Source organism: Esox lucius, chromosome 25 (genome assembly GCF_011004845.1).
Source record: "Esox lucius isolate fEsoLuc1 chromosome 25, fEsoLuc1.pri, whole genome shotgun sequence".
Classification (NCBI taxonomy): Eukaryota; Metazoa; Chordata; class Actinopteri; order Esociformes; family Esocidae; genus Esox; species Esox lucius.
Window position 1 is genome coordinate 203,449 of NC_047593.1, and position 19,210 is coordinate 222,658.

A 19,210-nucleotide genomic window follows, 5' to 3' on the forward strand; every position below is an offset into this window, starting at 1 on the left:
AAGCTCACACACGACAGCTGGGGCATGTTACTGTAGGTGGTTTTGCTAACTCAGCTCTCCCAATAAGGAATAGGGTGCTGTTCACCTTTAAAATACAAGGAGCAAGAGCCCCCTGCTGCTGTCAAGACGTACCACCAAAGTGAGACTTCTTTAGTCAGCAGAATGAGCTCTTCATAATCTTTGTGTGCTGAGCATGTACTCAATTTAAATACTGTATACCAACTGTAGGGCTGTTGCAATTATTAGCTACATAATTGCATTATCTAAATAATTTGAGCCAGATCGCAATTATGTTTATAGACAACAATCTTTTTGCACAATATTTTGATTCCAAAGTCATGCTTCCAATCTGACTAATGGATTTTGAGGTGAATGTTTGTTTGAAACATAAAAAAATAAATAGGCTTCCACGCGAATTATGTTGATTTCCATAAAATGGTCACGCATGCCAAAAACTTTAGACAGGCTCTGTGGAAAGTTATACTATTGCCTTAGATCATTTACTGAACCTCGTTTGCTGGCCTCAGTTGCACCATCACCGGCCGGCCTTCGACATTTTGTAGCCGTATGCTGGAACTGGTGCCGGAGTGTTGTGATGGCAGTTTCATCGATCAGAACTCAAAATTCTCTTGTACAATTAACAGTTTATTTGCAAATAGAGAGACGTGTCAAACGCTTATAAAAAATAATCATCAGAGGAGTCTCTAACTTAATACATGACAATCATCAGTACTTATAGTGGAAAAAGGGGTGTGGTAAGATGCTGCCCATCTGTCTTGTGTCACATAGGTTTTACCCAAAGGGCGGGCTGTCCCCCCACCTTATCCTTCCTAACATAATGTTTACTGTTGTGTTTACCTAAACAAGCCAATTGCTTTTAAATTCGTTATAACCAGTTATTTTAGGAGAACATTGTGAACATTGAGAATGAATAGCATTTTCCCAGTTCTTGCATGGCCAGCATACTTACCGGACATTGAGCCATTGAGCATGTTTGGGATGCTCTGGATCGGTGTATATGACAGCGTGTTCCAGGTCCTGCCAAAATCCAGCAACTTTGCACAGCCATTGAAGAGGCGTGGACCAACATTCCACAGGCCACAATCAACAGCCTGATCAACTCTATGCGAAGGACATGTGTTGCACTGTGTGAGGCAAATGGTGGTCACACCAGATACTGACTGGTTTTCGGACCCCCCCGGAACGTACAGTGAAACTGCACATTTTAGAGTGGCCTTTTATTGTGGCCAGCCTAAGGCACTCATGTGCAATAATCATGCTGTCTAATAATGCATCCTGATATGCCAAACCTGTGAGATGGATGGATTATTTTGGCAAAGGAGAAGTGCTCATTAACACAGATTTAGACCGATTTGTGAAGTATATTTGAAAGAAATAGGCCTTTTGTGTACATAGAGAAAGTCTTAGATCTTTGAGTTCAGCTTATGATAAATAGGGCCAAAAACAAAAGTGTTGCGTTTATAATTTTTTTCTGTGTGTATACGCACACACACAGATGTGCATATAAGTTTACATACCCTGGCAGAAATTGTGACATTTTGGCATTGATTTTGAAAATATGACTGATCATGCAAAATACCTGCAGTTCCCGCTGTGTCGCAAGATTGATAGTGTGTTCTACACACTACAAGGTCACTTTCACTGACTGCAATGTCCATATTCCTCACATTGTCTGTCACAGCTGCAGAATGGTGTCTTTCCCTCTTCAAGTCACATTCCTCCTCAACTTGCCAGCTATACTTCCCCTAAATTTACTCCTGTGTGTTACTTGTATAGTGGACAAGTCTGTAAAACGTAGCTAGCAAGCTCCCAAATACCTTGCATGCTGTGATGGTGATGTAGCCTTGTGTTGCATGGCTAGTCTATTCATATGTCATAAGAAAATGCACTTAAGCTTTCCATAACATGTTGTTTGGTTTCACTGTAGAGACAAGGTATAACAATATGGAGAAGTGCTTTCATTAAGATATTTCGGTTCTAGTGTTTTAAGCATTTGTTTACAGAAAATCACTACATTTCGTGGGCTACAAATTTTGTTATTTCTTTTGCTTGTTGGCTGCCCGGGGGAGAGTGGTAGCAGAAGACATTTGCAATGTTGTTTCCCCAGGTAGCGGTTTCTTAGGTACAACATGTGCACAAATCTCTTTGTGGTAGCACTGGAGATGGCATGTCATATTTGTGGTATTACCAGTAACATAGGGCTTAACTGTCTTGCATTACTGTCTTGCATTATTTGCACAGCGGAGGTCTTATGATCAGTCATTTGTTCAGACTTCACACAAAGAAAGTAATTGCATTTATTATGTACTGCTATTTTCTAGTAAGCTATTTTCAGAGCTATGTTCAGGATTAAACACATTCGTCGGCCGTTAGCGGAAAAAACTCCTACAATCGTGTACATCATTTGGACACTTATCTAAAGCAGCTGGGCCAAAAAAATTGACAGATCAGGATATTCAGCTTTGGTCTTTAACCAAAACGATGCAAGAAATTAAGCTGTTTTGAACAAAAAATAGCTCATCAAATAAATCTGCTTTTTGTTAGCCATTTGTTTGCTTAGCCACAAACTACAAAATCATGCTCATATATACCACGTTCAGGGTAGGGTTGCACAATATTGGAAATAACTGACATAATAATAAATAACTGCAATATATTTTGTGGAGCTCCGCCCCCTAGAGGGGCTTTAGCTCCTAATGGTTTACCCTGGCCGCATCCGCGGCCTTACTGAAAACTCATTATGCAAGATGCGACAGCCAATCAGGGCACGCCTGCCCCTATATAGGACCCATGAGCCTAGAGAACGCCTTTTTATTCAGCAAACGTTTGCTGAGTGTCTACTGATTACTTATTTATTTTGCTTCAGCCTGAGAATTTTTGTCGTCTGCATTCTTTAGTTTGATGTCTCACTATGAAGAAATCTTTCGCCACCGCTTGCCGTTGCGCTGACCTGTCACCGGAACATGACCCTCATCGTTTGTGTGTTTCCTGCCTGGGACCGGCTCATGCTCGCGAGGGTCTCACAACCCCCCGGCTTGCTCCTACTGCTTTGTCCCTCTCTACACGTGTAGAGAGGGCAAACTTCTTTGAACAGGAAGTGGACGTCTCTGCCGTGTTGGATTCTAGCAGTGACTATGAGGAGATGTCTGAGGAAGACGCACCTACGCAGGACCCGACTCCCCTGACTCAGACAGATCCGCTCCCTTCCCACGTGGGTTGTGGTGGCGGGTCTTGCGCTTCTCCCTCTCTTCTGCTGCTTCTCTCTGCCCGCCCCCTCTCCTCGTGGAGTTACGAGCATGATTGAGAGAGCAGCGCTACGTATTCAGCTGCCCCTGCCTCCACTGCCAATGCCAAAGGAACCTTCTGACATGTCCTGGGCAGAACGTGTTAAACCGATGGACTCCCCTGTGCCTGAGGTCCATGGTTTTAAAGCCTTCGCCAAGGGTTCCTGGTCGGCTCCAGCTTCCGCCAGAGCTCCCATTAAATCTTACGCCTCCTTCACCTGGGTCAGGCTCCCATCAGCTCGGCCACCCTCCTTTAGAGCGCATTTCCTGCATTCCTTGGGCTGGTTGGGGAAGAAGCCTGCCTTGCCATACACCAAGGACTGCTACACGGGGCAGCTATGGGATAAAGTTTACGTCCTGGGATCACAGGCCCTGGCCGTGGCAAACAACGTTGCTCTCCTCGCGTCGGCGGCCTCCCATACTCTAGACCGTTCACCTACTCCATCGTTGCGTGATATCAAAGAGGTAGCGAGTAATATAAAACCAGGCCCAGACGGTCTGCGCCTTACGCACAGTGGCTTCTTCCGTGGTCGGACACCGTCACCTGTGGCTGTCTTTGTCCTCGTTACGCAACGCCGATGCACCCCTCCTGAACGAACCTCTATCCCAGGAGGGCTTATTCGGCGATGCCGTTCACACTGCCATAGCTTCCTTCAAGAAAACAGACAAGGGACGAAAGGAATTATCTTGTCACCTGCCCCTGGCTAGCCGTTCTATCCATTCGGTCCTCTACTCATCGCCTGGGCTCCTCTGCTAAGCACCGCCAGCGCCGCCAAGTCTCTGCTGTCGTCTCTTCTGCTGCCTCGGTGCCTCCTCCTCCTACTGCCGCGGCTCCTGCTCCTCCTCCTGTGCAACGCAGACAACCCTCTCCCAGACTGAATATTCTAGGGCCGTTTAAGAAACCCAGACCGTCCTGACTAGGCATGGAGCAGGCTAGGCACAGAGGGTGTACCTCTTACCTCTTCTTCCATCAGCAGAGTAAGGGCCAAGTCTGACGGCATGGCAGATTCAGCCCAACTTTCTTTTCATTTAAATAAACAAGCTAAACGTTGCTCGGGTGTAAGTTGTGCTTTTGTGCAGACTCAGGCGGTGTCTGAGCCTGTTAAGTCACTTGTACCTTTTGCATGCCCTAGTTTGCCTCCATCTGTGACTATTAGAGTCTCAGCGAGCCCTCTCTCTGTCTCTATGTCTGCCCCGTTGAATATGAACAGTGGAGCGGCTTTTCCCTCATTCTCGCCCTGCAGCTGGTAGGTCTTCTAATGTTTTTGCTTGTGCACGCTCTATTCCTTTCCCTATTCAGTGTAAAGATAAGAGTTATGTTAGCTATGTTCAGGGTTGTGAGTGTTCTCAGGAAGTTATAGTTATAACTATTCTTCCGTCTCTACCTGCCACCTCTAATAGACAAGTGCCGACTAGTGGGTTCGGAGGCATCTCATTCCGCTGCCTGCCAGTCCTGAGCATATTCGCTCTCAGAGTTCTGCCTGGCACGACCATGTTTACATTCACTCGCCTTCAGAGAAACATTCGCATATGCAAATGCCGGGTTCCTCTCTCTCCCGCCGTTCGCGGACTACCAAGCGTCCTGAGAGTTCACTTGGTGATACAGATGCAACCCGCTCACTATGACGGGAACAAACGCCAGGTAGCCTCCCAATGTGGCTCAAATGTTTTCTTCAGATTTTTCTCATCCCTATCTTTCCCTGCCCTCCTTGGGTCGTGTCTCTTCCTCTCTCTTCAAGCTCGGCGGCGGTAGGGGCAGAGAGGGAATTCGAACGTTTCCTGACCAATGCTCCCCAACTTCATGCTCTTCCAATGTGGTTGGATTGATTTCCTGCCTGTTGGGCCCTGTCCGGGGCCTCCCCCGGGTAGGGCCACAGTGTCACCGGACCCCCCCGTCTCAGTTTCCAAGGTGTTACGCTGCTATATTATTGTGCTGGGGGACATGAGGGATGTACTACTAACTTTTCTCAGTTTCCTCCAATTTAAAATTTTAGAAGGAGATGAGGTCCTGGTCCACACCTGCAGATTACCTGGTTTGGGGGGACCGTTGCTGTTCCTGTCCTTGTCCACCTGGTCATACTTCTGACCTAGTCTAAAATCAAATATACTCTGGATTTAGCCCAGAGAAATTTATTTATTATTCCAATTGGACTCTTAATATCTCACCCGGCACAGCCAGAAGAGGACTGGTCACCCCTCTGAGCCTGGGTCCTCTCTAGGTTTCTTCCTAAAATTCGACCTTCTTAGGGAGTTTTTCCTAGCCACTGAAATTCAACACTACTGTTGTTTGCTCCTTGGGGTTTAAGGCCGGGTGTCTCTGTAAAGCACTTTGTGACAACTGTTGTTGTAAAAAGCGCTTTATAAATAAATTTTGATTCGATTTGATTCCTCTCTCAGAGCGTTATTTGGAGTGGCGTCATCACAGTACCATGTCAGCCTGGCTCGATCAAACGATCAAACTGGGTTATCTGGTTCAGCTCCGCTCAGCTCCACCCCCCTTCTCCGGGATAGTGGAGATGGTGATGTCATCGCCCGACAGAGCGTCCGCTCTACTGTCAGAGGTGAATTGTTGAGCAAAGGAGCGAACTCCGAGGTCCCAGAGGATCTCAGACAGAACATAATAAATTGATCCCTTTCCTCCGGATGCGTACCAAACTCACTAAAAATAGCGGAAATTAAGCCTCTTCTAAAAAAATCTCATCTGGATCCCGACATATTATACAATTATAGGCCAATATCGAACCTCCCGTTCCTCTCAAAAAACTTAGAAAAATGTGTTTCCCAACAACTGAATGCCTTCCTAAAGACAAATAACATTTATGAAATACTTCAGTCCGGTTTCAGATCCCATCATAGTACTGAGACTGCACTCGTGAAGGTAACAAATGACCTTCTAATGGCCTCAGACAAAGGTTCCGCATCCATCCTGTTGCATTTTGATCTTAGTGCTGCTTTTGACACTACTGATCACTCCCTTCTCTTAGAGAGACTGGAAACCCATATTGAGAGACTGGAAACCCATACATGGACATGTTCTAGCCTGGTTTAAATCTTATTTATCTGAAAGATATCAGTTCGTTAGTGTGGATGGCATATGGATGGCAAGTCAAAGGTATGCTTTTGAGTTCCTCAAGGCTCGGTTCTGGGCCCATTATTGTTCTCACTATATATGCTCCCTCTGGGCGATGTAATCCGAAATCACAATATTAACTTTCACTGTTATGCTGATGACACACAGTTATATATTTCAATGAAGCATGGAGAAGCCCCTAAATTAGCTACTTTGGAAGCATGCGTTTCAGATATTGCTGTCTTGCCAGGTGGGCTCTCGTCGCCACTGGGATGCCCTCCCTCCAGTGCCTTTCGGGGGAAGAGTCACTGGCTTGTTGTTGACTCTCTGTTGCACTCGGCCCTCATTCAGGGGGGTTGCGGTTGGTGGGTGTCCCTTTGGTTGATGCCTGGCAATGTGGGTGGATTGATTTCCTGCATGTTGGGCCTCCCTGGTTTGGGGGGCCCGTTGCTGTCCCTGTCCTTGTCCACCTGGTCATACTTCTGACCTAGTCTAAAATCAAATAGACTGTTGTAAAAAGGGCTTTATAAATAAATTTGATTGATTGATTGAACGGCTTTTACTCCCGTTACTTCCTGGTTCCCAAGAGAACGGGAGGAGTGAGGCTGATCTTGCATTTGTGCAATCTGAATGCGCACGTAGCCAAACGACCATTCCGTATGCTCACCACCAGTCACCTGCGAGAAGCCTTCATGCCGGGAGATTTCTGTTCGAGCATAGATCTCAAGGATGCTTACTTCCATGTCCCGATCTTTCACAGACACAATTTGAACCAGATGTACAGTGGGGAGAACAAGTATTTGATACACTGCCGATTTTGCATGTTTTCCCATTTACAAATAAAGTAGAGATCAGTAATTTTTATCATAGGTACTCTTCAACAGTGAGAGACGGAATCTAAAACAAAAATCCAGAAAATCACACTGATTTTTAAATAATTAATTTGCATTTTATTGCATGACATAAGTATTTGATCACCTACCAACCAGTACGAATTCCGTCTCTCACAGACCTGTTAGTTGTTCTTTAAGAAGCCCTCCTGTTCTCCACTCATTACCTGTATTAACTGCACCTGTTTGAACTCGTTACCTGTATAAAAGACACCCGTCCACACACTCAATCAAACAGATTCCAACCTCTCCACAGTGGCCAAGACCAGAGAGCTGTGTAAGGACATCAGGGATAAAATTGTAGACCTGCACAAGGCTGGGATGGGCTACAGGACAATAGGCAAGCAGACAACTGTTGTTGCAATTATTAGAAAATGGATGAAGTTCGAGATGACGGTCTATCTCCCTCGGTCTGGGGCTCCATGCAAGATCTCACCTTGTGGGGCATCAATGATCATGAGGAAGGTGAGGGATCAGCCCAGAACTACACGGCAGGACCTGGTCAATGACCTGAAGAGAGGTGGAACCACAGTCTCAAAGAAAACCCTTAGCAACACACAACGCTGTTATGGATTAAAATCCTGCAGCGCACGCAAGGTCTCCCAGCTCAAGCCAGCGCATGTCCAGGCCTGTCTGAAGTTTGCCATTGACCATCTGGATGATCCAGAGGAGGACTGGGAGATGGTCATTTGGTCTGATGAGACAAAAATGTAGCTTTTTGGTCTAAACTCCACTCGCTGTGTTTGGAGGAAGAAGAAGGATGAGTACAACCCCAAGAACACCATCCCAACCGCGAAGCATGGGGGTGGAAACAGCATTCTTTGGGGATGCTTTTCTGCAAAGGGGACAGGACGACTGCACCGTATTGAGGGGATGATGGATGGGGCCATGTATCGCAAGATCTTGGCCAACAACCTCCTTCCCTCAGTAAGATCATTGAAGATGGGTCATGGCTAGGTCTTACAGCATAACAACAAACCGAAACACACAGATTTTGCAGGTTTTCACACTTACAAAGCAGGTAGAAGTCTGTGATTTTTATCATACTCTTCAACTGTGAGTGACGGAATCTCAAACAAAAACCCAGAAAATCACATTGTATGATTTTTAAGTAATTATTTTGCAAGACCAGAGAAACTGATCATTTTGCTGTGGTCTCTTAATTTCTTCCATAGATGTGTGTGTGTGTGTGTGTTGCTCTCATTAAATCCAAAATATAATGGAACTTCAAACCTGAATGTTTAATAAAGGATCTTTCTCAGGGTATACACAAGTGTGCACAATTATTAGGCAACAATCAGTGCACAGAATTATTAGGCAACTAAATAAAAATTTAAAAATCTACAACTCACTTGTTTCTTCTAAATGTTTTGAGTAAGTGCAACAAATAAGTAAAACAATGAAAATGAAATACAATTTCTGGTCACCCTTTATTTCAATAACTGCCATGAGCTTTCCATCCATGCAGTCTGTCAGTTTCTTGATCTGTTCGTGATCAACTTTTGCTGAAACAGCAACCAGCCTCCCAAATGCTGTTCAAAGAGGGGTATTGTCTTCCCTGACTGTAAATCTCACGTTTGAGAAGGGTCCACAAGTTCTCAATAGGATTTAAGTCAGATAAGGAGGGGGGTCAGGTAATTATTCGGGTATCTTTGAGGCCCTTGCTTGCTAGCCAAGCAGTGGAGTACTTGGATGCATGTGATGGAGCATTGTCCTGCATAAAGAACATGGCCTTCTTGAATGCTGAGGACGTCTTCCTGTACCACTGCTTGAAGTAAGTATCTTCCAGAAACTGGCAGTAGGTATGGGAGTTGAGTTTCAGTCCATCTTCAACCCGAAAAGGTCCAACTACCTCATCCTTAATGATAGCAGGCCATACCAGTACTCCTTCTCCACCTTACTGGCGCCTGACTCAAAGTGGTGCCCTGTGTCCATTAGTGATGGCCACAGGCCCATCCTTCTGGTCCATCAAGAGTAATTCTCATTTCATCTGTACATAAAACCTAGAGATGTTCAGATACCATTTTTTACCTCCCGATACCGATTCCGATACACGTCCTGTGGGTATCGACCGATACCAAGTACCGATACCAGTGTGTTAAAAAAAAGAGATCATACTACGCCTGCATGACTGTGATATGATTATCATTGTGGTAAGGCCTGGCTCAGGTTAAACCCTTTGTAAAACATGAATGAATACAGCAAATGGAATAAATTTATTTTTAAATAGAACCGTATAAAACAGTAGTGAAAAAGCAACTTAAATATAGGAATAATTATTTAAAAATAATAAAGTGCAGCCACAATATTGTAAAATAAAGGCTTTTAAATGTCTGAATAGAACTGTATAAAACAGTAGTGCAACAACAACTAAATATAGGAATAATTATTAAAAAGCACTTAAAAAGTGCAGCCACAATTTTGTAAAATAAAGGCATTTAAATAGAACAGTATAAAACAGTCAAACAGCAACTTTAATGATTCCTTTAAAAAAAATAAGTGCAGCCATTATGTACTAAAATAAAAAGGCATTTCAATCTTTAAATAGTGCAGTATTTAACAATAGTGCAACACCAACCTATAGAGTAAAAATAAAAAAATACAAATCAAAAGAGCAGCAGCTACACAATAAACAATACTTTAAAACAAGTAGGCTACACATTGCAGTAGCATTTTAGCAATTTAGTATTGCTCATAATTTCAAAAGCAAAGGCAGATTCTTCTTCAAGAAGATGAGCATTTCTGCCCTCTTTCCTCCTAGCCTGTTCCTTCTTGCATCAACAATGCTGGACGCTGCACTGAACAGTCTCTCAACACTGGTACAAGGAGCACAGAGAAACTTTGCAGCAGTAGCAGCCAGGGTCGGAAAACAAATTTGGTTGACTCCCCAGTACTGGAATGGGCTGTCTGAGCGTGGGACCATTTGCTCTGTCAAATATGTCTGTATTTGAACTTGTGTGCTTGTGCTACTTGCCCCACGTTCCTCATCATGCTCCTGCAGGATTTCCTCAAACACGCATTTCAAGCTGCTCTTTCTGCTGTCTGGCTGGGCTTCCATACATGGAGCTTTATGGGGGTTTTCTGGCACTGTCTCTGCTCACTCAGGTGTGGTCCTGCTCAGTAACGCCTCCATCTTCTCCACCTCTCGGGTCAGAGCATCCTTGGCATGCTTACTGTTGTCTGCTCCTGTGAAGTATCTAAAAACAATGACAAATAATAAATAAATGTCTTAATGTGTAAAATAGCAACCTCCTCCATAGTAGTTTTTAGTGGTAACATATTAATGCAATAGTAATCAATAATAATGCAATGTCTAGTTATCCAAAATATCATTTCAAAATGTTGTTTATAATATAGACTTTGAATAAAAAAAATATTAGACATACCTGTCTTTGAATCTTGGGTCTAAAAGAGTGGCAACTGCATACAAGGGCTCGTTCTCGATGGTCTTGAATCTTTTCTGGACAGCCTCAAGAAGGGTTGTTTTCATGGTTTTTATACCTGTGTCCCCCTCGTTCTCCCGAGCAAGCAGGCGTTTCAACATTGTGACTGAGGGGATGACTTCAGCTGCAGAAGAGGTGGAGGAGCTAATCTGTTTGGTCAGTTCTTCAAATGGTGCCAGAACAGTGATTATTTTCTCCAGTAAAGCCCACTGGTTAGCCGTAAGGGTCACTGGCAGGTCGTGGTCAGCTCCATATGCTGAAATTGACCTCTTCTGCTCCAGTAAACTCTCAACCATATAGTAGGTACTGTTCCACCTCGTTGCTACGTCTTGGTGCAGACGTTTGATGGTCATTTGGAGATCTTTTTGAATATTCTCCAGGCGTGTAGTAGCCAGTGGCGAGTGTTTGAAATGCGCGACTATCTTCCTACCATTCGCCAGTGCATCACTCACACTTCTCTGTGACAGTAGCCCTTCATGCACCACCAGCTGGAGAGTGTGGGCGAAGCATCCCAAACTTGGTACATCCATCTCGTCCACGGCTTTCTTCATGTTGCTAGCGTTGTCGCGCAAAACAACATGAATGTTGGACTTGGGGATTTTCCACTTTACTAGCATCCCCTCAATTGCTTCGGCAATTAATGGGCCAGTATGTGACCCTCGGAACTCGTTGGCGTGCAGCACCGCACTTCGAGGGGTAAATGTTGACTCACTGTCCACCCAGTGTGACATTAAACTTAGCAAAGACATGGGGCACACATCGGAGCTCCAAATGTCCGTGGTAAAGCTGATTGCCTGCACGGCTTTCAGCATATACGAAATGTGTTCCCTAACAGCCTTGTATAATTTGGGTAGCGCAGTTTCGGATATATATTTACGACCTGGCAAACAGTACCTTGGCTCCAAATGCTCCATTAAGCGGCGAAATCCCACATTTTCGACAACAGACAGGGGTTGGTCATCCAAGACAATAAACTCCAAAATGTTGTCGGTTATCTTTGTTGCATTTTGGCTGTCTTTAGGGAATTTATCTTGTCGCTGGAAGGCAGTTTCCAGAGTTTGCTGCTGCAGTTCGTCCTTCTTTTTCCCCTTTACTTTGGTAAATTCGTCGTGCTCTTTAGCGTGGCGCGTCTTCAGATGTTTGATTAAGTTGCTTGTGTTGAAATTTGCAACACTCGAGCCACCCCTCGAAATTGCTTCTTTACATATGTTGCATGTCGCCGTCTTACTGGTGGGAAAAGCCACTGAAAAGTACTGCCAAACCGCTGACATGATGCGCTAACCTTAGCTCCTTTTTAAGGAGGCGCCAGGTGAACAATTCTTCTTCGCCCCTCTAAAACAGCAGCTGCTGATGGCAGCACAGCGCAACTTTTTTAAAAGCGGCGAAGAAGAACTGTGTCAGAGATGTCGGAGCTTTATATATATGTCAATGGAGCTAACCAGTAAATGGATTCCTATTTCTATTAAAGTACGTGGTATCGGATCGGTGCCTGGACTCCAGTACTCGCCGATACCGATGCCAGCATTTTCAGCAGTATTGGAGGCATTTCCGATACTTGTATCGGAATCGGAACAACTCTAATAAAACCTTTGAAAAATCTGTCTTCAGGTATTTCTTTGCCCAATCTATACGCTTCAATGTGTAAATCTTATTCAGTGGTGGTCTTTTTTCCTCCTTCTTGATCTTGGCCATGTCTCTGAGCACTTCTGAACACTCCAGGTGGGTTGCAGTTCTGGAATATGGTGGTACTGGAGGATAATGGGTTCCTGGTAGCTTCACGTCTCAAGTCTTTTGCAGTTAATTTGCATCTTTTCTCCTCCATGCATTTTTTGCACCCCAGTTGACTTTTCGCAACAAAACGTGAGTGGCTATTTCAAGAGTTTTGCATCCATCTGAAAGGCATTTTTAAAATATAAGACTTTTTTTACAAGGTGTTATTCACTGTTGCCACACCCTCCCTCATTAAATAAATACATATTACCTGAAAATGATTCAATCCAATGAGCTTTCAAGTTTCTATGGGTTGGATTTGGAAAATGTACATAGAAATAATAATACGATCTGAATACTCACTTGCCTAATAATTGTGCACGCAGTGTATAATTTTAATACCACTAACAATATTGCTTCTAGTTTACAGTACTCTTTTTAAACTGCTGCTAGGGTATATCTTCTCGTTATATTTTTGGTGTATAGTTGTGGTGTGCTATGCCACCATTCATAAGCTCATTACACTCATATACTCAACTAAAGGATTATTAGGAACACCTGTTCAATTTCTCATGAATGCAATTATCTAATCAACCAATAACATGGCAGTTGCTTCAATGCATTTAGGGGTGTGGTCCTGGTAAAGACAATCTCCTGAACTCCAAACTGAATGTCAGAATGGAAAAGAAAGGTGATTTAAGCAATTTTGAGCGTGGCATGGTTGTTGGTGCCAGACGGGCCGGTCTGAGTATTTCACAATCTGCTCAGTTACTGGGATTTTCACGCACAACCATTTCTAGGGTTTACAAAAAGATGTGAAAAGGGAAAAACATCCAGTATGCGGCAGTCCTATGGGGGTGAAAATGCCTTGTTGATAGAGTTGTTAGAGGTCAGAGGAGAATGGGCCGAATGATTCAAGCTGATAGAAGAGCAACTTTGACTGAAATAACCACTCGTTACAACCGAGGTATGCAGCAAAGCATTTGTGAAGCCACAACACGCACAACCTTGAGGCGGATGGGCTACAACAGCAGAAGACCCCACCGGGTACCACTCATCTCCACTATAAATAGGGAAAAGAGGCTACAATTTGCACGAGCTCACCAAAATTGGACAGTTGAAGACTGGAAGAATGTTGCCTGGTTTGATGAGTCTCGATTTCTATTGAGACATTCAGATGGTAGAGTCAGAATTTGGCGTAAACAGAATGAGAAAATGGATCCATCATGCCTTGTTACCACTGTGCAGGCTGCTGGAGGTGGTGTAATGGTGTGGGGGATGTTTTCTTGGCACACTTTAGGCCCTATAGTGCCAATTGGGCATTGTTTAAATGCCACGGCCTACCTGAGCATTGTTTCTGACCATGTCCATCCCATTATGACCACCATGTACCCATCTTCTGATGGCTACTTCCAGCAGGATAATGCACCATGTCACAAAGCTCGAATCATTTCAAATTGGTTTCTTGAAAATGACAATGAGTTCACTGTACTGAAATGGCCCCCACAGTCACCAGATCTCAACCCAATAGAGCATCTTTGGGATGTGGTGGAACGGGAGCTTCGTGCCCTGGATGTGCATCCCACAAATCTCCATCAACTGCAAGATGTTATCCTATCAATATGGGCCAACATTTCTAAAGAATGCTTTCAGCACCTTGTTGAATCAATGCCACGTAGAATTAAGGCAGTTCTGAAGGTGAAAGGGGGTCAAACACAGTATTAGTATGGTATTCCTAATAATCCTTTAGGTGATTATTATGTATCTATCATGTTCAATAATATTATCCAGATTGCTGCTAGTTTACAGTACACTTTTCAACAGCTGCTAGTGTATAGCGTTATGTAGTGTTGCTTTATTTATTTTGTCTGGCTATATGTTGCTTATATATTCTTCTTAAAGCTGAAGTACGTACTTTTTTTGCACTGACACATCACTATTCTATTAATCTGGATCATGGATGAATTCCTACCATATCAGATAGTCCCAGGCCCGCATCTGAAAAACCTCTGTATACCGTGTACTGCTCCTACGGAAAAAGGTGGTTGGCTCTTGTAGTGGCGGGAAATGTTATCCTGTGCACAGGCAGTGATGTGTTTGACATATCAAACAAAGAACTGATGATGGACAAAATAAGGAAGTGGGTACCCTTAATTTGTGTATGAAGCATCGAGAGATGCTAGCCAATTTTATTAAAAAAATTGAAGAAGTTCAGAATGTAATGGTACCTAAGACAATACGGTTTGGATCAAAATAAATCAAATCTGGTAAAAGAGAGGCAGATATAGACGCTGTTTGGAATGAAAATTAGTGTAGCTGCCTATCCACTATGGATGGAACTCATGGGGCAAAATGCATTAAACTTTGACGCTGATGTGGCAATTATTTTGTTAAATAATTTAAGTTAGCTAAAACGCTAGCTACCCATCTAACCTCACACTGTTGTTAGTAATTATCCTATTGGTGTTAATGTGGCAAGCTATACAGACAGAGCAGACATGGCTATAGTTACTGACTGTACATCTATCCAGCAGACATTATTCGCAGGTTTTGCTAATACCTCCAGATTGTAATAACGTCAGCTTGCCAGCAAGGACAATGTTAGATGCCTAGAACAACCTCCTACTGTTGTTAGTAATTGGTTATAACTAATTACCAGCCAAAAATAATCATATGTCAACATAATCGTAAAATAATCGTATGTCAACTCACCTGGTTGATTAAGATTTTTTTTTAGATAAGCTGAATAAAGTGCACAGATAATGTGTGGGGCTTTAAGAGTGAACACCAGCGACAAAAAAGTCCTGCATGAAACCCATGTTTTTTGTCATGTATTCAGACTCTAGATAAACACCTGTAACACCTTAACATTCCAATGACTGCATAACCAAACAAACAAACCGAACACTCAGGATGAATGCTATGGTAAAAATGTAGTACATATATAGATATAAAAAGCTACACAAAATAATTGAATATGTAAATCAAAAAGTTTCAGTTTTTTCATATGTCACAAAGTCTTTACATTGAACAAGTCCAAAAAATTTCAATCAATTTTTAATCAAATCTTTTTTTACAGCATGTGTAATATGTGTTTTTCATATGTGTTTGTCACTATAGGGAAAGACAGTCTCCTGCTTTTTCTAGGATGTCTACTGGCTGTGTGTGGTGCAGTCTGTACTTTCCAATACAGGTAAACACTCACACCTATTCAACTATACACCTACATTCACTGTGTGCTATCAGGACTAGTTCAAAACCCTTTTTTTTTTTACTCCAAACCTAATCTTCTGGCACAACTTCCGGTATGAAGTTAGTGAAGACTGTGCCAACTTTGTTACAGTTTCAGACAGTAGCCAATAGGCTGTTGTAACTTGGTCACTTAACAAGTACACGTACAGTACAACAAAATGCAGTTTGTGTTTAACCAGAAGTGCAAATAGAGGGCAGAAAATGTACAAGCATTAAGTAAATGTATGTTGTGATGATTATACCATTGATAGGAACTCTTTTAAGAGTAAGTACAGAGACAATATTATCATGGTACAATTAACAGTTTATTTGCAAATAGAGAGACGTGTCAAAAGCTTACACAATAACCCTCTGAGGAATCTCTGAGGTAAATACATGAACAGTCAGTGTTTATTACAGTTAAAAGGGGTGTTGTAAGATCCTGCCCAGCTGTCTTATGTCAACGATACATAGGTTTTACACAAAGGGCGGGCTGTCCTCCCACTTATCCTTCCTGCCCTAGGTGTTTACTGTCAAGGGGGGTAGGGGAACATCATAAAAGACAGTCAACTACATTCCTGAAGAACAAAGGACAGATACCCTTATTGTGTTTGGACAGATTAACAGATGGTCAGAGGTCATAATGATCCACTGCAGACATGTCAGAAACAAAGATCAGAGTTACAGACCAGGTAATAGTAAAGCAGACATTTCTCAAATGTACACTAGTTCAAGAATTTCCATAACAATGTTGACCCGATACCAGATAAGCGGATGAAGATGAGATGAGATGTTGAAGTGGAATGTATAAATGTGCAATTAATGCAAATGCATTACATATGGCAATTCTAAATGTGCAATGGAAGCAAATAGAGTAGGGCAGAAAATGTACAATCATTAAGTATAATGTACACCGATCAGCAAAAACATTGACCACTCGTTATCATGGCACCTGTCAGTGGGTGGGATATATTAGGCAGCAAGTGAACATTCTGTCCTCAAAGTTGATGCAGGAAAAATGGGCAAGCGTAAGGATCTGAGCGACATTGACAAGGGCCAAATTGTGGTGGCTAGACTGGGTCAGAGGATCTCAAACGCTGCAGCCCTTGTGGGGTGTTCCCGGGCTGCAGTGGTCAGTGCCTTTCAAATATGGTCCAAGGAAAGAAAAGCGGTGAACCGGCAACAGGGTCATGGGCGGCCAAGGCTCATTGATGCACATGGGGAGCAAAGGCTGGCCCGTGTGGTCCGCTCCAACAGACAAGCTATTGTAGCTCACATTGCTGAACAAATTAATGCTTGTACTGGTAGAAAGGTGTCAGAACCCACGGTGCATCGCAGTTTGTTAGGTATGGGGCTGCGTAGCCGCACACCAGTCAGGGTGCCCATGCTGACCCCTGTCCACTGCCAAAAGCGTCTACAATGGGCACGTGAGCATCAGAACTGAACAACAGAGCAATGGAAGAAGGTGGCCTGTCTGATTAATCACATTTCCTTTTTACATTACATGGATGGGCAGGTGTGTGTGTCGCTTACCTGGAGAACACATGGCCCCAGGATGCACTATGGGAAGGAGGCAAGCCAGCGGAGGCGGTGTGATGCCTTGGGCAATGTTCTGCTGGGAAACCTTGGGTCCTACCATTCAAGTGGATGTTACTTTGACATGTACCACCTACCTAAGCATTGTTGCATACCATGTGCACCCTTTCATGGCCATGGTATTCCCTGATGGCATTGGCCTCTTTCAGCAGGATAATGTGCATTGCCACAAAGCAGAAATGGTTCAGGAATGGTTTGAGGAACACAAGTTCAAGGTGTTGACTTAGCCTCCAAATTCCCTAGATCTCAATCCAATCAAGCATCCGTGAGATGTGCTGGACAAACAAGTCCAATACATGGAGGCTCCACCTCACAACTTACAGGACTTAAAGGATCTGTTGGTTGCTAATCTCTTGGTGCCAGGTACCACAGCACACCTTCAGTGGTCTAGAGGAGTCCATGCCTCAACAGGTATGGGATGTTTTGGCAGCAAAAGGGGGACCTACACAATATTAGGAAGGTGGTCATAATGTTATGGTTGATCAGTGTATGTACAAGTGAGATAAATAGTTGTGCAGGTACAAGTGGCAATTCTTAATAGCATTCTGAATTTGCAATCGAGGCAAATAGAAGGAGTAGGGTAGCATTTGGGACTGAAATGCAGGGTGTGATGGAAATTCCATGTATCGACATTCTTAAAGGAGTAAGAAACAGAGACAAAGTTCTCTTGGCACAATTCCATATGTTTATTAAATCATTTGCAAATGAGAGAGACGCGTCAAACGCTTACATACATAATCATCCGAGGAGTCTCTAACTCCATACATGAACAATCCGTATTTATTACATAGAAAAAGGGGTGTGGTAAGATGCTGCCATCTGTCTTGTCACAAGAGTTTACCCAAAGGGCGGGCTGTCCCCCCACCTTATCCTTCTCAACTCCTGAGGAGACACAATGTCTGGATAGTTAACAGAGACACTAAAGGGTTATACAGATTTACGTGTACCCCTTTAATCCACCCGTGCCGGTCAAGGATGTCTCCTATTCAAACACCAGACCCCTCTTGGCATCTGTAACTAGTAACTCATTCATACATGTATAGGACGACAAAGAATAGATCCTTCTTCTAGGCAGGAGGACATGGCCCAAATATCCTAATAATCCTCTGATATTATACAGACGTGTGTCACAATCAAAGTACAGATTTACATATCAGCCAATGGAAAGACAGACATTTCCCAAATGCACCTTAGTTCAAAATTTCCATAACAAGGTATAGCAGCAATGAGGTCATCACAACAAATAACGATTGTACATTAAACAAATTTAATCCATCAATCTTCTTCCGCTTATCCGGGGCCGGGTCGCGGGGGCAGCAGTCTAAGCAGAGATGCCCAGACTTCTCTCTCCCTAGACACTTCCTCCAGCTCTTCCGGGGGGGTCACTGAGGCGTTCCCAGGCCAGTCGGAAGGCATAGTCCCTCCAGCGTGTCCTAGGTCTTCCCCGGGGTCTCCTCCCGGTGGGACGGGCCCGGAACACCTTCCCGGGAAGGCGTTCAGGAGGCATCCGGAACTGATGCCCAAGCCACCTCAGCTGACCTCTCTCGATGTGGAGGAGCAGCGGCTCTACTCTGAGCTCCTCCCCGGTGACCAAGCTTTTCACCCTATCTCTAAGGGATCGCCCAGCCACCCTGCGGAGAAAGCTCATTTCGGCCGCCTTTATCTGGGATCTTGTCCTTTTGTTCATGACCCAAAGCTCATGACAATAGGTGAGAGTAGGAACGTAGATTGACTGGTAAATCGAGAGCTTCGCCTTGCGGCTCAGCTCTTTCTTCACCACGACAGACTGATACATCAACCGCATTACTGCAGAAGCTGCACCGATCCGTCTGTCAATCTCCCGTTCCATCCTTTCCTCACTCGTGAACAAGACCCCTAGATACTTAAACTCCTCCACTTGAGGCAGGCACTCTCCACCAACCTGAATCCTCAGATTTGGAGGTACTGATTTTCATCCCCACCGCT

General features: G+C 43.8%; 1 protein-coding gene across 1 annotated transcript in view; it reads left to right on the forward strand.

Moving 5' to 3' along the window:
- LOC105030948 (retinal guanylyl cyclase 2) overlaps positions 1-19,210 on the forward strand; it is a 182,894-nt gene that overhangs the window by 67,818 nt on the left and 95,866 nt on the right. The window contains exon 5 of the mRNA XM_029118297.2: positions 15,539-15,611. Coding sequence (XP_028974130.2) covers positions 15,539-15,611 — 73 coding nt within the window. The remainder of the gene's footprint in view (positions 1-15,538; positions 15,612-19,210) is intronic.